Raw genomic sequence first — 12,688 nt, forward strand, 5'->3', positions numbered from 1 at the left:
TGCCATCTCCATCCACCTCCACCCAAGCTTCCCTCGACAACCCCTCCAACTCCAACCCAACACCGGAACAGTCTTCTTCGATAACAGTCCTTTTTTGAACCTTCCATTCGACACGCGCATCCCCACTTTGATCGAATCATCGGATTTATACTCGACGTCGAATTTATCTAAACCCTTTCGCGCCCTCGCATCAACATCAACAATGGCCGGCGGCAAGGGAAAGTCTGGCGGAAAGACGTCCGGAGGCAAGGCTACGGCCGAAGTCCCCAAGAAGCAGCAGAGCCACTCTGCTCGCGCTGGTCTCCAGGTAAGTTGCGCTTTGCTGATGATGCGCCGGTTTTGCACGTCGATTTTTGGGCCCCGATATCGAGCATCGACCGACGACCCCCCCGTCTCCGACGCGTTCCACCGCAACACAAGTCAGAATCGCCTTCGATCCATCATCTCGTGTCGCGCAGCGTCTTCTGCCCATGACGGTTAATTTGCGCAATCATTTTAACGCCGTCAAGGTCGCATTGCATGATGGAGAGGATGCTGTCGCGTGCACGATGTCGTTGGGCTTGAAAGTGATGGCGCAAGGCCCGGAACGCACGCAGCAATGAAAATTTCTCAAGCTAGCAGTCGCGGCTTGCTAACACAGACTCTCCAGTTCCCCTGTGGTCGTGTCAAGCGTTTCCTCAAGGCCAACACCCAGAACAAGATGCGTGTCGGTGCCAAGGCCGCCGTCTATGTTACCGCCGTCCTCGAGTATCTTACTGCTGAAGTCCTCGAGCTTGCAGGCGTAAGTTTCCATCCCTCCGCGCGCCTCCCGTTGACTCATCGCGGTCTCTGCCTGATTTTTTAATTTTTTGCTGACACGCGCCTCATAGAATGCTGCCAAGGACCTCAAGGTCAAGCGTATCACTCCCCGCCATCTCCAACTCGCCATCCGTGGTGACGAGGAACTTGACACCCTGATCCGTGCCACCATCGCATTTGGTGGTGTCTTGCCACACATCAACCGCGCGCTCCTCCTCAAGGTCGAGCAGAAGAAGAAGGCCAAGGCGCTCGAGGCATAAAACCCGCGTCTTGCACAACAAGAACAACAATAATGTTGATATTCCCGGTTGGCTTTTTTTTCTCAGGACGGTTATTTGGGAGTGGTTCGGTCTGAAGGGATGCTTTTTTTCCGCTTTCCTTAAAACACTGGTCAGAAACGACGATGATGCAGGTGTGCCAGAGGTTGAATAATCTACTCATAACATTTGGAAACAAGAGTAGGAGAGGCATGCAACGGTTCAGAGTTGCACGCAATTCCGTCTTGGACGTCAACGGGGTACGGTGCTGAGAAAGATGGCAGATGAGCCATGAGCGCCTTGAATAAAAGGATTGCAGGGTACCTGGTCAAACCAAGTACCTGCACTTTCCAAGCCCACGCAGATTCGCCTCGAGTCTGGCACTCACTCACAATGTATAACATTTCGAGGTTCCTGTTTCGATTCCTAAGAAGGCACGCGCGGACAAGGCACTAGCTGATGGGCTTAGGTAGATGAATAAAACTGTAATTGGGGTGCAGTCCTGATTTCCGTCCAAGGGGGGGTTATGCATGTGGATCGGTGGTGTAGGGTATACTGAAGTATCAAGGTGTCTGGACAACTCTGAATCCAACAAGCTAAGGCGACACACGCCAGTCAGTGGCTAGACAGCTCATACGCATGAGCAGTATCCATTTATCAACCAATCAGGCTGACCGCACTGGGTTCCCATCATCTGTCCACTCTCGGCATCCTCGCGAATGGGTTCATTGCCAGCATCTTGCGACTCCTCAGGCATCTCCAACAGCCACGGCGAATTCCCCGTCGGATCCTCCCGTGGCAGTCCTCGTGTTGGGTCGTCCACCGAGGCTGCTGCCCGGGTCACACCGCGGGGCCTTGCCAAGTAATTCGCCGCGAGGGTCGCCGCGAGGGAGAGGGACTCGGCAGCACCTTCGTCTAAGCTAAGCATCATCCTGTTGTGCTCGAACAAGGGCGAGAGGGATGGCAGACTGGGCGGCGGGACTGGCGGCTCGTCGGGACTGGGACTGGGACTGTTGTGGTAGTCGTAGTCATCCGTTGTCGTCCTCATCGTCGTTATCTCCATCGTCGTCTCATTGCCGTCCTCATCATCGTCGTCACTAAACGTCTCGCAGTCGGCCTGCGGTTCGTGTCGTTCTTTACGGTCATGGCGGAAGTAGTCGTTGCACTCGAGACAGCGGTTGGTGCAGAAGAGGGGGTATTGGATGCGGCAGCGTCTGCAGGTCCATTTATGCGGTATATGAATAAGTTCTGTTGGTGCTGGTTCTGGTGCGGATGATGGTGATGGTGATGACGACGAGGAGGAGGAGGAGGAGCAGGAGGAGGAGGAGGAAGATGGTGGAAAGGGGGCGGAGTATGCGGGCGACGGGGATGAAGGCGAGAATGATGAGACGCGGTGAGATGGACTGTTGTTGGTGGTGAGATGGGACTGGTGAGAGATTTTGTCTGGCTCAAACGACGAGGATCCCAGATGCCTGGATTGGTCTTCTTGGGGATGATTGGCCATCATGTGTCAAACTTATCGAATGGGACGCAGAAACGATGGTGACCTTATGGCAAAAGGTCGCCCACGTTCACCCGAGGAGGGAACGAGGAGCGGAGGGGGTTATGCTCCTTGAACGGTCTCCAAGACGGGGGATGTAAAGCATCAAAATGCCGCTCCCTGACAATCTCAAGAACAACCAAAAATGAGACCAGCGACATGAGGCCTGAGTTGTACGTCTGTACGGTAGGTGGGGACATGTGTGTAAATGTTTGGGAGTATAGGGGGGGAAGAGGGGTGCGGCTGTCTTCATCTGCCTACCCGCTACGTAAAAACAAATACTGTCCGGACAAATCACCCAAACGTCGTTATCGTGGCCTCATAAAATTCAAGCAGTTGGTTGCTTAACTTTGACTGTTATTCCATCAATATTTTCAAAATCTAGCTAGTCTTTCTGGGCCAGATTTCGCCGCCCACCATCCAACACCTCCATCACAACGTATATCATGAGACAAAGGATCGTCTTACCGCCCACCCACCCCCTGCGATACCACGAAACAGTTTAATACGAATATATGTTCCGTGCCTCTTTGTAAGACCTTTGACCTGAGTGGGAACCCAACTCATATGTTCAAACACAACAACAGCCTTTCCCTTCAGGAATGGGTAGTAGAATTGAACAACCTGGAATGCACAGCAAGGAAGACTCGCTTCCCGTTGGCATATGGTCCTATGAGCATCCACTAAGGTGGTTGTCCTTGATCACCACATCATGGCCGAGTGACTCGGGATGAAACCAAACGCAGTATATTTGACAAGGCGCAAAATAGCATAGCGGCCTAGTGTGTGCGGCTCTCTCGGTACATCATCATCCTCTCATCGGAATTATCCTTGTGCCCATGCACATTACACGCAAACAGTTTGGCCAGCCCTCGCATCTGCCATCACATCTCTCTCGTGTGTCTCCTTAAATATCGACATTGGATCGTCTACTGATCTCGTCCTGTCATCCTTCCTCAGATGCTCGCAAATGCATGTAAAACCCAACGAAAAATAACACGGTAAACTCTAGCAGTAATAGGTCGTTTGAAAGACCAGACACAAAAACCACGACCAATCGGCCTACAATGCAGCCTCAACGCCGTTGTTCCCGCCTACATGTCCCGAAAGACTACCCATGAAGGGAACGGCAGTGCTCCATGGGAGCCTCACTCCAAATTGCAACAGAGCAGTTTGAAGGGTTCGGTTCAGGGCTTGCAGGAAACATCAAGGCCCGATAAACCGGATAAAAAAGAAATCAGGAAATGCTGGCGCAAAACAAACGCCCAAAATCAGTTCAAACTTTTTTTTTCTTCGGTGAGCCCAATCAAGGGCTGGCATTGTTTTTCTGGAGTCGACACTCGACCGATCTGGACCGTCAAAAAGAGAGTCCAAAGGCAACATCAGTCTTGGATCGTCCTGTTCAAGAATTGCCGGACCGTGGTAATTAGGTGGGTATAGTCATGGTCGCCGAAGGGCATGGTCTCGTCATCCAAAATAAGCGGCTTTTGTCGAGCATGCTGGTACAGCTATCTAGACATAAAGAGGTCGTAACAGCGTATTCATCGTCAAGGGTGGTTCATATGCTCCCGCGCGCCATGAAAGGAGGTATGGCGGGGAAACAGGAGGGTATAGGGGGACCGCCCATGGGCCTTTTTTTGCCATGTCGAAATGGTTGCCCATATCAGGTATTTTCTTGTATCCAAGTTTCTTTTCCGTTAATCCTTCTCTGGTCGTTGAAACAGCCATGAGCCAAGGTTTCCTTGCCGGGCGGGTGCCGTGAATCCGAAGTCGGATGCCGCCGCGACACTGGGAATTCTTCTATCCACCAAATCCGAGACGGCCGAGCGCAAGATCATGACGCTGCCAAAGGCTCATGTCCAACAAATCATCATTATAAGCAATATGGGGTGGTTGTGGGGGAGAGTGTCCATCATGAAAAGCAATGGTAGATATAACACAGGGGGGGTTTGTCGATTACCGAGCTGGGGTGGGCTGGGTGAACTCGTCGAATGTCGTTTGTAGTCTCTATGCGTCGCGAGTCATGAATCGTTTCCTCATTGTAATGGTTGTCGTGGCAGTCTCGGTGAGGTTAATTAGGGTTCTTGTCTAGTGGAATCGAGATGCGCCGGCGCTTCCAGCACGAGGTGCGTTGTCGGAAGAGTCTAGTGTGGGGATCAGTCCTGCAACTCAACGTATGCCTTTTGCCGATCAAAGAGACTTACCGCTTCCACGTTGCATGTGGCCGTTGGAACGGTTGCGGCCATTGAAGCCGGCAGTGGTTTCCCACTCGGGGCCTCTGGGCTGTCTCTCAGGTGCGTTGCGGTTGCCGCTGTTGGCGCCGGGGCGCTGGCTTCCGATGGCGCCAGGAGTGCTTCGTGCCTGGGAATGGGTGGCCGACTCATAGGAGCCGAGATTGAGTCCACCGAGAGAGCTCAGCAGACTGCTGTCGGTACCAGGAGTGCCGACCGTACCAGAGGTAGGGGTCAAGTTGGGAGTGGCAAGCGCGCCGGACTGGTTGACGCCTCCGTTGTAGTCACCGAAGCGGGCACCCGAGTTGCCAGACTGGGGAATGTTGCCGATACCGTTCATGGCCGTCAAATAGCTCGAAGAGGACGCGGACGGGCTCGGACTGAAGGATCGCAAATCGGCGAAGCTCTTTGCAGCCCGAAGGTTGGCGAGACCGTTCCCATCGGGACTTCCAGGAAGCTCCAAAGTCGGACCTTGACGGCCCATGGCATGAGAGTAGTTGGTGCTGGCGCTCCGTGCCTCTCTGTCGGCAGCAAAGTCAAAGGTGGCCGCCCTGCTCAGACCTTTCTTGTGGTAATCCAAGCCAACAGCGGGAGAGTGGATCTGACCTGTGGGCGAGGGAAGCTGACGCTTAACAACATGGATCTGACGCGATTCGGCCTCTCCTACGGAGTTATGCTCGAGGCCCATGTGGTGTGCGAGGATGTGGATCCGACGGCGCTGCTCGGGGGCGACAGAGTTGGGGAAGATGAGAATTTCACGGCTGGTGTCACGCTTGAACAGAGTGAGCTCGGTGTAGAATTCGAGAGTCTCGGGATCGTTGAGATCAATGTCTCCTTCTGTGTGGCCGGTCAGCAGGTGTCCAATAAAAAAATTATTGTGGTTTCGTCTCAACGTACCCAGGGGACCGCGGGGAGGGTTGCTAGAGACGCTGTTCAGGGTCTGCAAAGATGGCTGCTGGTGAAGCATCGGGGCGCGATGCTGTTCCTCGAGTTGACCGCGTCGCTCCCTCTTTTCGCGCTCGATACGCTCTCGCTCGGCCTCTGGCAGCATCTTCTTGTACTCTACCCTCAACTTTCGGCCATGGACCTCCATACCGTTCATGGCATCAATGACGATCTTGGTATCTTCGGGGGACTGGAAGTTGGCGAAGGCCAAACCACGGAATACGCCGTTGTCGAAGTGGTAGTTGAAGGCATAGGGTTGGGGGAGGTGCATTTCCAACATGACGGCTGCAAGAGTCTCTTTTCGCACGGCGAAGGGAATGTTTTTGATGACAATGGCGGTGGGGATCAGTTGCTCCTCCGTCTGAGAGCTAGGACGCATATCACCCTGTCCATCATAGCGGAGACCATTCGACATTCCGCCATTGAGGCCGGAGCCATATGAGCCATGCATGCCGAGGCCTTGATCGGTCCAGTTCTTACGGGCGGTCAGATGCCGGCTACGTCGTAGGAAACGAAGAGATAAGGAAAACTTACAGTGGGAAGGGCGGCTCGGCGGTTGACGCTCCTCTGTCTGTTGGCACCATTCATGGCACCGTTGACGGTCGCGACACCACCAGCGTTATAGTTCCAGGCCTGGCTGTTGTCCAGCATATATCCACCGGGCATTCCGTTGGCCGACATTTGATCCATGGCTCTAGGGTTGTAACCGAGACGGTCGGAAGGAAACAGGGCAGAAGATCCCAAGCCGTTGTCGAATGGACGCTGGGCCTGGCGAGGAAGGGATAGACCGGATTGGAAGCCGCCCGCATACTGCCTCGAGGAGCTCGGCGAGCGATTCGGGGGGGCTGAGTAGTCGAGATACATGTCGTGTTGTTGCTGGCTCATTGTCCTGTTCGAGATCTAGACGCGGTCACGGCAGCTACTGGATTCGATAACCAGCAACCGTACGATGTGCCGACGGGGAGCGGGAGGGAGGGAGAAGGCGGTAATGCCGATGTGGGAGAGAGAAGCAGGTTGGCAAGGGGGCAGTTGTTCGATGCAGCAATAAAAAAAAAGCCCTCGACAAAACCGACCGACTGGCGTGTGTGGACAACGCGAGTAAGGACAGGGAACTTGCGAGCTCAGGATGGCGGGCGATGCGGAGCAGCCAAAGCCAAAGCAACAGCGGCGGCGGAGGCGGAGGCGGCGGCAGCAACCTTGGTTGTGATGCGATGCAGTGCAGTTCAGCTCACCAAACACGCGGCATGCAACAGAAGTCGCAGATATTCCCTTCTGATGGGTGGCCGTTCGCTCGTTCGGATCGCTCGTCGTGATAGTCGTGCAGAGACCCCCTCCGAAAATGGGTCAAAAAAACAGGATGGGAGGAGATGCAAGCAGCCGAGAGGAAGAGAAAGAGAGGGAAAAAAAAAAGTCGCACGCTGTGACCTGGACAGAAAATGCCGTGGCGGATATTATGTAGGGGCGTGGGGGAGGAGGGCGAGCGGTCCAGTCAATGGTATGTGGCGGGCTCTTTGCGGGATGGGCGCAGGCGGGCTGATGCTTGCTTTGCTTTGCCAGGTTCTCCTTCTCTTGCTTAGCCCGGGGCTGGCTCGTTGGTTCGTTTTTCCGCCGAAGACGCAGCACCAGAGACTGACGCAGTCGCAGACGCGGATGCAGACGCTGACACGCGATCGCTTGGGGGTTGGTGTGGTGCGCCTGGGAGGATAGGGCACGGCGCAAAGGGTGTTACTCTTTGTTGGTGGTGGTGAGTGGTATGTGGGAGGAGGGAAATAGGGGGCAGGAGGATAAGGTAAGATCGGGTGAGATGAAGAAGAAGAATCTATATGATGGTGACCTTCGCTGCTACTTTCGTCTGGTGTTGAGGCTCACAGAGATCAAATGGCAAAGGACGATGGGAAACCGTGAAGAAGGGGGGGTAGATGTGAGGTTAAAGAGGATGAAGAGAGATTCGGAGCGAGGAGGGAAAATATGCTACTGCAGCGTGGAAGGGGGAAAAAATAAGAAGATGCTGAAGTGAGGAGGCTAAAAAGGGGAGCTTCTCTTTCACTTTTTTTTTTTTTTTCCTCTGGTCCCCTCCCCTTCCTTTGGACTTGCAATCCCTCTCACTTTCACCCCCCGTCGTCGACGATGACCCAGTAGACGCAGCTGATGAAATGGGCCCCCACTGTGTGGACGGGGACTAGCCAACGGGGATCCAAGAGACTGAGGGCAAGAAGAAGGGTGTGGCGACGACCCGACGGCAGAAGGCAAAAGGAAGACAGGGCCCGGGAGGGACCACCACGGCAAGGAGAATGACTGACAGGGCAGAAACAGACGGTGGAGGAACAAATGGAAAATAGAGGAGCCTCTTCTGCGGTCTACATATCCGTAGTACGGTTTACCTTACCAGGAGTCCAGGACCCAGCACCGGAGACTGACAGGGCAGGGCCAGGTGCGAACCAGGGTCGGGGGGGTTGGCCTAGGGCGACCGACGACGATGAGAGTGGATTGCGCCGTGGCTCTGTTTTTGTGCTTGAGGATCTAATGAGAAAGTCAAGAAGGACGAGAGAGTGAGAGTTGACATAGCTACCGTGTCAGGGGAGCGGGGAGCTAGGTGCATCATCACATAAACATACTTCACTCGGACTGCATCAGGTCAATATCAACCAACACCTTACCCTCCTCACTAAGGTACCTAGGTTTGCTGAACAGACCTCAAATCTGACACTGACAGCGCCGCTAATAGCCCATCCATCTGGCAGCGGGGACTGACATTCCCGAGGTCAGTGTGTCTTTTCTTCTTCACCTTAGTGCCACCCACTAAAGATAGGTACTCTGTATCTATGGTTCGTACATACATAGTAGTAGGCGGAGTGTCAGTGAACAAACGTCTTCACCGTCTGGCTGGCCTGGATGCCCCGGCTCTCTTCGGTTCGGCAAGGGTTCTCTGCCCAAAGTATCTGTACGTACGATATGGCGAATATCGGAATTGGGGGGCCCATAGCCTCTGGGGTCCAGTCGGCTCGCTCAGAGGAACGTGTGGGAACGCACCTAGCTACCTAACCACCTTACCACTATGTACGGATATAATGGTATATGAGTGTCGGTCAAGGCCTGTTATTATTGTGGTGGACTCAGACTGTTGGCCGGGTTGGCTTTGGCGTTGGCGGTGTCCCGTCTCATTCTATCCTGTTCTACGGATATTCCTATCGACTCCGTATCTGTCGTGTCTGCCGGGGTGACTGTTGACCCATCATTTGACGGATACTTTGGAGTCTGTATTGGGCACGAGCACCTCCAACACCACCTTTCCCGCAACGGGCCGCGGCCATCGTCATCCGCCTCACACTCACTCTGTTGAAAACTGTCCCTGAGCTCGACAAGGTTTTGTGGTCTCGCAACGTCTGAGGCTCAAGAGCCTTGCTTCTGCTGATGTACCTCTCGGCCTTGTGTCGAGAGAGTGTTATTGATGCGAGAAGGAGCTGCGTGTTGACGCTGGCACTGACTCTGTTACCCACGGCTATGACAATGTCTGACCCTCTGGCCCCAGGGCCCGATGCGCACATGGCTTGTGCCGTTGTAACTACCCGCTGTTGCCCTGTGCAGGTCATAAGCACAGGCGGCAGACGGGAGGGAGACGGAGAGTCGAGCCCAGGTACCGCGGAGCTAGGTACCCCTGGTAAACTGAGTGGGGTGCGGTGTGGTGTCCCTGGGGTGTGTGGTAAGTGGGTGAGTGGATAGATGGTGGTGGTGGGCGTGGGAAGTAGAGGAGGGAATAAAAAATTAAAAAAAAAAAAAAAAAAAGCTCATCTAGTCTCGCCCCGTCTCGCCCTGCAATTATGCTATGTGGCTGTACTAAAGCCAAATCGATGTTCTTTGGTATGGTCGGGTCCTGTGAGGTTGTCTGGTCATGGAAGGATCCCGTGCCGGAGGGAGTCGATGGGAAAAATGGAAGCTAAAATGCCATGCCGTGCCATGCCCATGCTTTTGCTCGTGCCCATACCCTGGGTGTTGGATTGCCAATCAGCAGGGACTAGTCTCCAGAACCGCAAGGTAAGGTGGTAAGGTACTCCAGTCTCTATACCTTGAGCCTTGAGGTAGCCGCAGGAAATGTCAATAGACCAAGCATCCAAGTACGTCCTCCATGGATGGGCAGCCAATTACCCGTATTAGACAGAGACTGGAACGACTGGGTCCAGCTCTCCAGACTTTCCTCCTTCCTTTTTCTTCCCTCATCCTCGCGACCACGAGCTGGACGGGTTGCCATCTCTGGACTGTAGTCGGCTCCGATTCTGTCTGCTCCAATGGATCGTGGCACCTGGGTGAGTCCACAGCGGGACGGGGAATCCTCGACGGACATTGGAGCTTCACGTTTCGCACGGGAGGGTGTTTTCGTAGATATCGAGCGATGATGAACCGAGCCTCGAGCTGTTGAAGAGAAAAGGGGGAAAAGACGGAGCAAAGAGTCGCGACGCGCCGCTGTCGCTGGCCATGTGCCCCGAAATCGCAATCAGCAGCCTGCGGTGAGTGGCCCATCGCCCGTGGTGCTTTACGCTTTGTGCGTGGAGCGAATAGTCTGATTTGACTCGACAAATGGGCCTCCCTGGTCACTTCAGCTTCTGGTGGAAGAACCGTGAATGGTGATGGCGGCAGAGAACCTGAATATAAGGTCGAATACAATGTCCTTTTGCCATGCCACTGCTCTCCTGCGAGTAAGAAGGAGAAGAGACTACCTACCTTATCTACCTTGGTATCAAAATCGAGCATTACCTCATCGTCATCCTCATCATCCTCATCATCATGGGGAAGTCACGGTTGGGTCTGGGCACGGCATCTTGTGGCAGGAGACAGATTCTCTCCAGCTGAAAGTGGAAGGTAGGTGCAATCACTTAAGGTACCTTTCTTCTTTTTCGGAAGGCAGGCATAAAACGGTAGGTCTGCACTTGCACTTTCTCTTTCACTCCCAGTCGCAGTGCACCTTCTCGCGATGCCACAGACGCCTCAAGGTCTGTGGTCTGCCCGTGGTCTGTGATCGCGTTTGGGAGGGAGGGGCGGGAAGGTGGCACGGGGACTACGGCTGCTGCCAGAACGAATCTAACGATGGAGGGAACCACGGAACTTGGGAAGGAAGGGCCCAGCCTGGCCAGTGGGACAAGCCAGACGGGGAGGAAGGGAGAAAGGCGGGGCGCTAGCACAGTGTCAGCTGCGATGGAGCCGTCTGTCGCTGGCTGCTCGTGCGCGCTGGTTTCGATCTAAGAAAACGTCCCAGACCAAAAGGAGAGAGGCCTGCCCGTGTCGTCCCTGGCCCTGCCTTGCCACGCTTGGGGCTTGGGGCTTGGGGCTTGGGGCTTGCGGCTTGCCTCACACCGGTCCAATATAAATCGAGTGGCCTTTCTGTCACCGTCTCGTGCGTTGCTGGGAGACAGGCACAAAATCCACAAATTATCCCTCAACATGTGCATCCAAGCTGTGCAGTCATGACTAGCGGACAGTGCGACGGGCAACGCAACGGGCCATCATGAGACTGTGCAGGTGGAGGTATCTTGCCTCCATACTGATACCCCGTGACCTAGCTACCTTACCCTACCTTACTGCCCTTCAAGCCGCCGTCTGTCGGGTCTTTGGCGATCTCCAACGGTGAACGGGCGGGAAGGGCTCCCCGACTAAAGCCGTTTTTTAGTGTTTTACAAACTGATGGTTTCTCTTCCAGAACACGATGCTGCCGTGTCATTGCGAGAGCATCGGACGAACACACGACACGAGCAGCGCGGTTGGTGCCTAGATACGACATTCACTCGAGATGTCAACGAGTAGGTAGGTTTCAATGCGATGCTGATTCGCCGTCGTGGCTTGCCTAGAACACCGTATCAACTTCAAGCTTTTGTCGTGTTGCGGCTTCTGGCTCATGGCTTGTGGCTTGTGGCTTGCGACTTGCAAGTAAGGTGCCTGGAGGTAGATGGAGTTTTCCGTCAACAGCAGACGGGAGTCAGGAAGCTGCGACAAACTATGGTGGCTCGATGAGTTGAAGTTTGAACTCAACGCAGTGGAGCTCAAATGCCTGTCTCCGAACAAGTGCCATTCAGTATCCGCACAGTGTGACTGGCCAATCATGTTCGTTTGCCAGATTGCAGCACCAGAGAGTTGTGTTGTGCAGGAATGGAGGCACGACACTTCCCAAGTCCCCAGGCTCAGCAACGGTATTCAATTGCAGCCAATGGCAGTCGAGGAAATTCCGAGTGTCTCCACGCTACTTCGGTACGTAGAAGCACTGTTGTGCGCACCAATCCCATTTCATTTGCACCGGCAGCGAGCAAGACATGCATGCACTTGGACCTTCCCTCGCATGCATCTACGAATACACACTATACCTATACCTTACACAGTACGGAGTACGGATCTCATTATACTACAGGTACCTCAACATTCACCATTCACACAATCATTTACTTGCCAACCTAAGAAAAGGTACAGACACTACGGATAATGTCGAGATGCCTTACCTAAGGTACGGATATTGCTCGTACTTTGGTTTGCAAGCCGTCTCTGCGCATTCAACCCAACCGAACATCTACTTACCTGCCTGTCACCTGTGTGGCATCGACCTCACAGCCAGCCACGGCCGACCTATGAGGGAGCATCTCCGAGTCGACGACATGGCACGCCGCGCACGCAGCACTTGCAGCAAAGCATGCAGGCCGCCCCCATTCCTCCGCATGATATCGAGATACGAAATCACTGCACAGGCACGCCGAGCGACAAGGGACACAACCACGGGAGTCAGGAACCTACGGATACAGGTTACCGCTGAGACAGCGCTGACATGGGCAGCCCGCAGGCACAGGGCTCCCCGAGAAGCAATTCGATTCTGGGGGTAATCGCTCTTTCAATCAATATCCCCTCGAGTTCATTCAGCTCCACGAGTCCGCATCTTCAGACTC

The 12,688-nt window shown here is 54.2% G+C and overlaps 6 protein-coding genes across 6 annotated transcripts; 1 reads left to right on the forward strand and 5 right to left on the reverse strand.

Moving 5' to 3' along the window:
* Nucleotides 1-202: 202 nt before the first annotated feature.
* On the forward strand, nt 203-1,058 carry CORC01_04627 (histone H2A.Z; the record flags this gene model as incomplete). Its single annotated transcript, XM_022616274.1, has 3 exons — nt 203-307; nt 650-781; nt 870-1,058. 3 exons carry the CDS (start codon nt 203-205, stop codon nt 1,056-1,058), a joined length of 426 nt encoding a protein of 141 aa, XP_022477125.1.
* A 628-nt stretch (nt 1,059-1,686) lies between these two features.
* Nucleotides 1,687-1,986, reverse strand: CORC01_04628 (uncharacterized protein; the record flags this gene model as incomplete). The annotated part of the gene is made up of 1 exon (XM_022616275.1): nt 1,687-1,986. The coding sequence occupies one exon, from the start codon at nt 1,984-1,986 to the stop codon at nt 1,687-1,689; it is 300 nt and encodes a 99-aa protein (XP_022477126.1).
* Nucleotides 1,987-2,281: 295 nt separating this feature from the next.
* CORC01_04629 (uncharacterized protein) lies at nt 2,282-2,795 on the reverse strand (the record flags this gene model as incomplete). Its single annotated transcript, XM_022616276.1, has 2 exons — nt 2,282-2,458; nt 2,631-2,795. 2 exons carry the CDS (start codon nt 2,793-2,795, stop codon nt 2,282-2,284), a joined length of 342 nt encoding a protein of 113 aa, XP_022477127.1.
* Nucleotides 2,796-4,683: 1,888 nt separating this feature from the next.
* Nucleotides 4,684-6,656, reverse strand: CORC01_04630 (R3H domain-containing protein; the record flags this gene model as incomplete). Its single annotated transcript, XM_022616277.1, has 4 exons — nt 4,684-4,739; nt 4,800-5,663; nt 5,724-6,246; nt 6,306-6,656. 4 exons carry the CDS (start codon nt 6,654-6,656, stop codon nt 4,684-4,686), a joined length of 1,794 nt encoding a protein of 597 aa, XP_022477128.1.
* Nucleotides 6,657-8,870: 2,214 nt separating this feature from the next.
* CORC01_04631 (uncharacterized protein) lies at nt 8,871-9,361 on the reverse strand (the record flags this gene model as incomplete). The annotated part of the gene is made up of 2 exons (XM_022616278.1): nt 8,871-9,026; nt 9,104-9,361. 2 exons carry the CDS (start codon nt 9,359-9,361, stop codon nt 8,871-8,873), a joined length of 414 nt encoding a protein of 137 aa, XP_022477129.1.
* A 502-nt stretch (nt 9,362-9,863) lies between these two features.
* On the reverse strand, nt 9,864-10,286 carry CORC01_04632 (uncharacterized protein; the record flags this gene model as incomplete). Its single annotated transcript, XM_022616279.1, has 1 exon — nt 9,864-10,286. One exon carries the CDS (start codon nt 10,284-10,286, stop codon nt 9,864-9,866), a length of 423 nt encoding a protein of 140 aa, XP_022477130.1.
* Nucleotides 10,287-12,688: the final 2,402 nt, after the last annotated feature.

The sequence above is a fragment of the Colletotrichum orchidophilum genome (assembly GCF_001831195.1).
Source record: "Colletotrichum orchidophilum strain IMI 309357 chromosome Unknown Scaffold_31.1, whole genome shotgun sequence".
NCBI classification, from domain to species: Eukaryota; Fungi; Ascomycota; class Sordariomycetes; order Glomerellales; family Glomerellaceae; genus Colletotrichum; species Colletotrichum orchidophilum.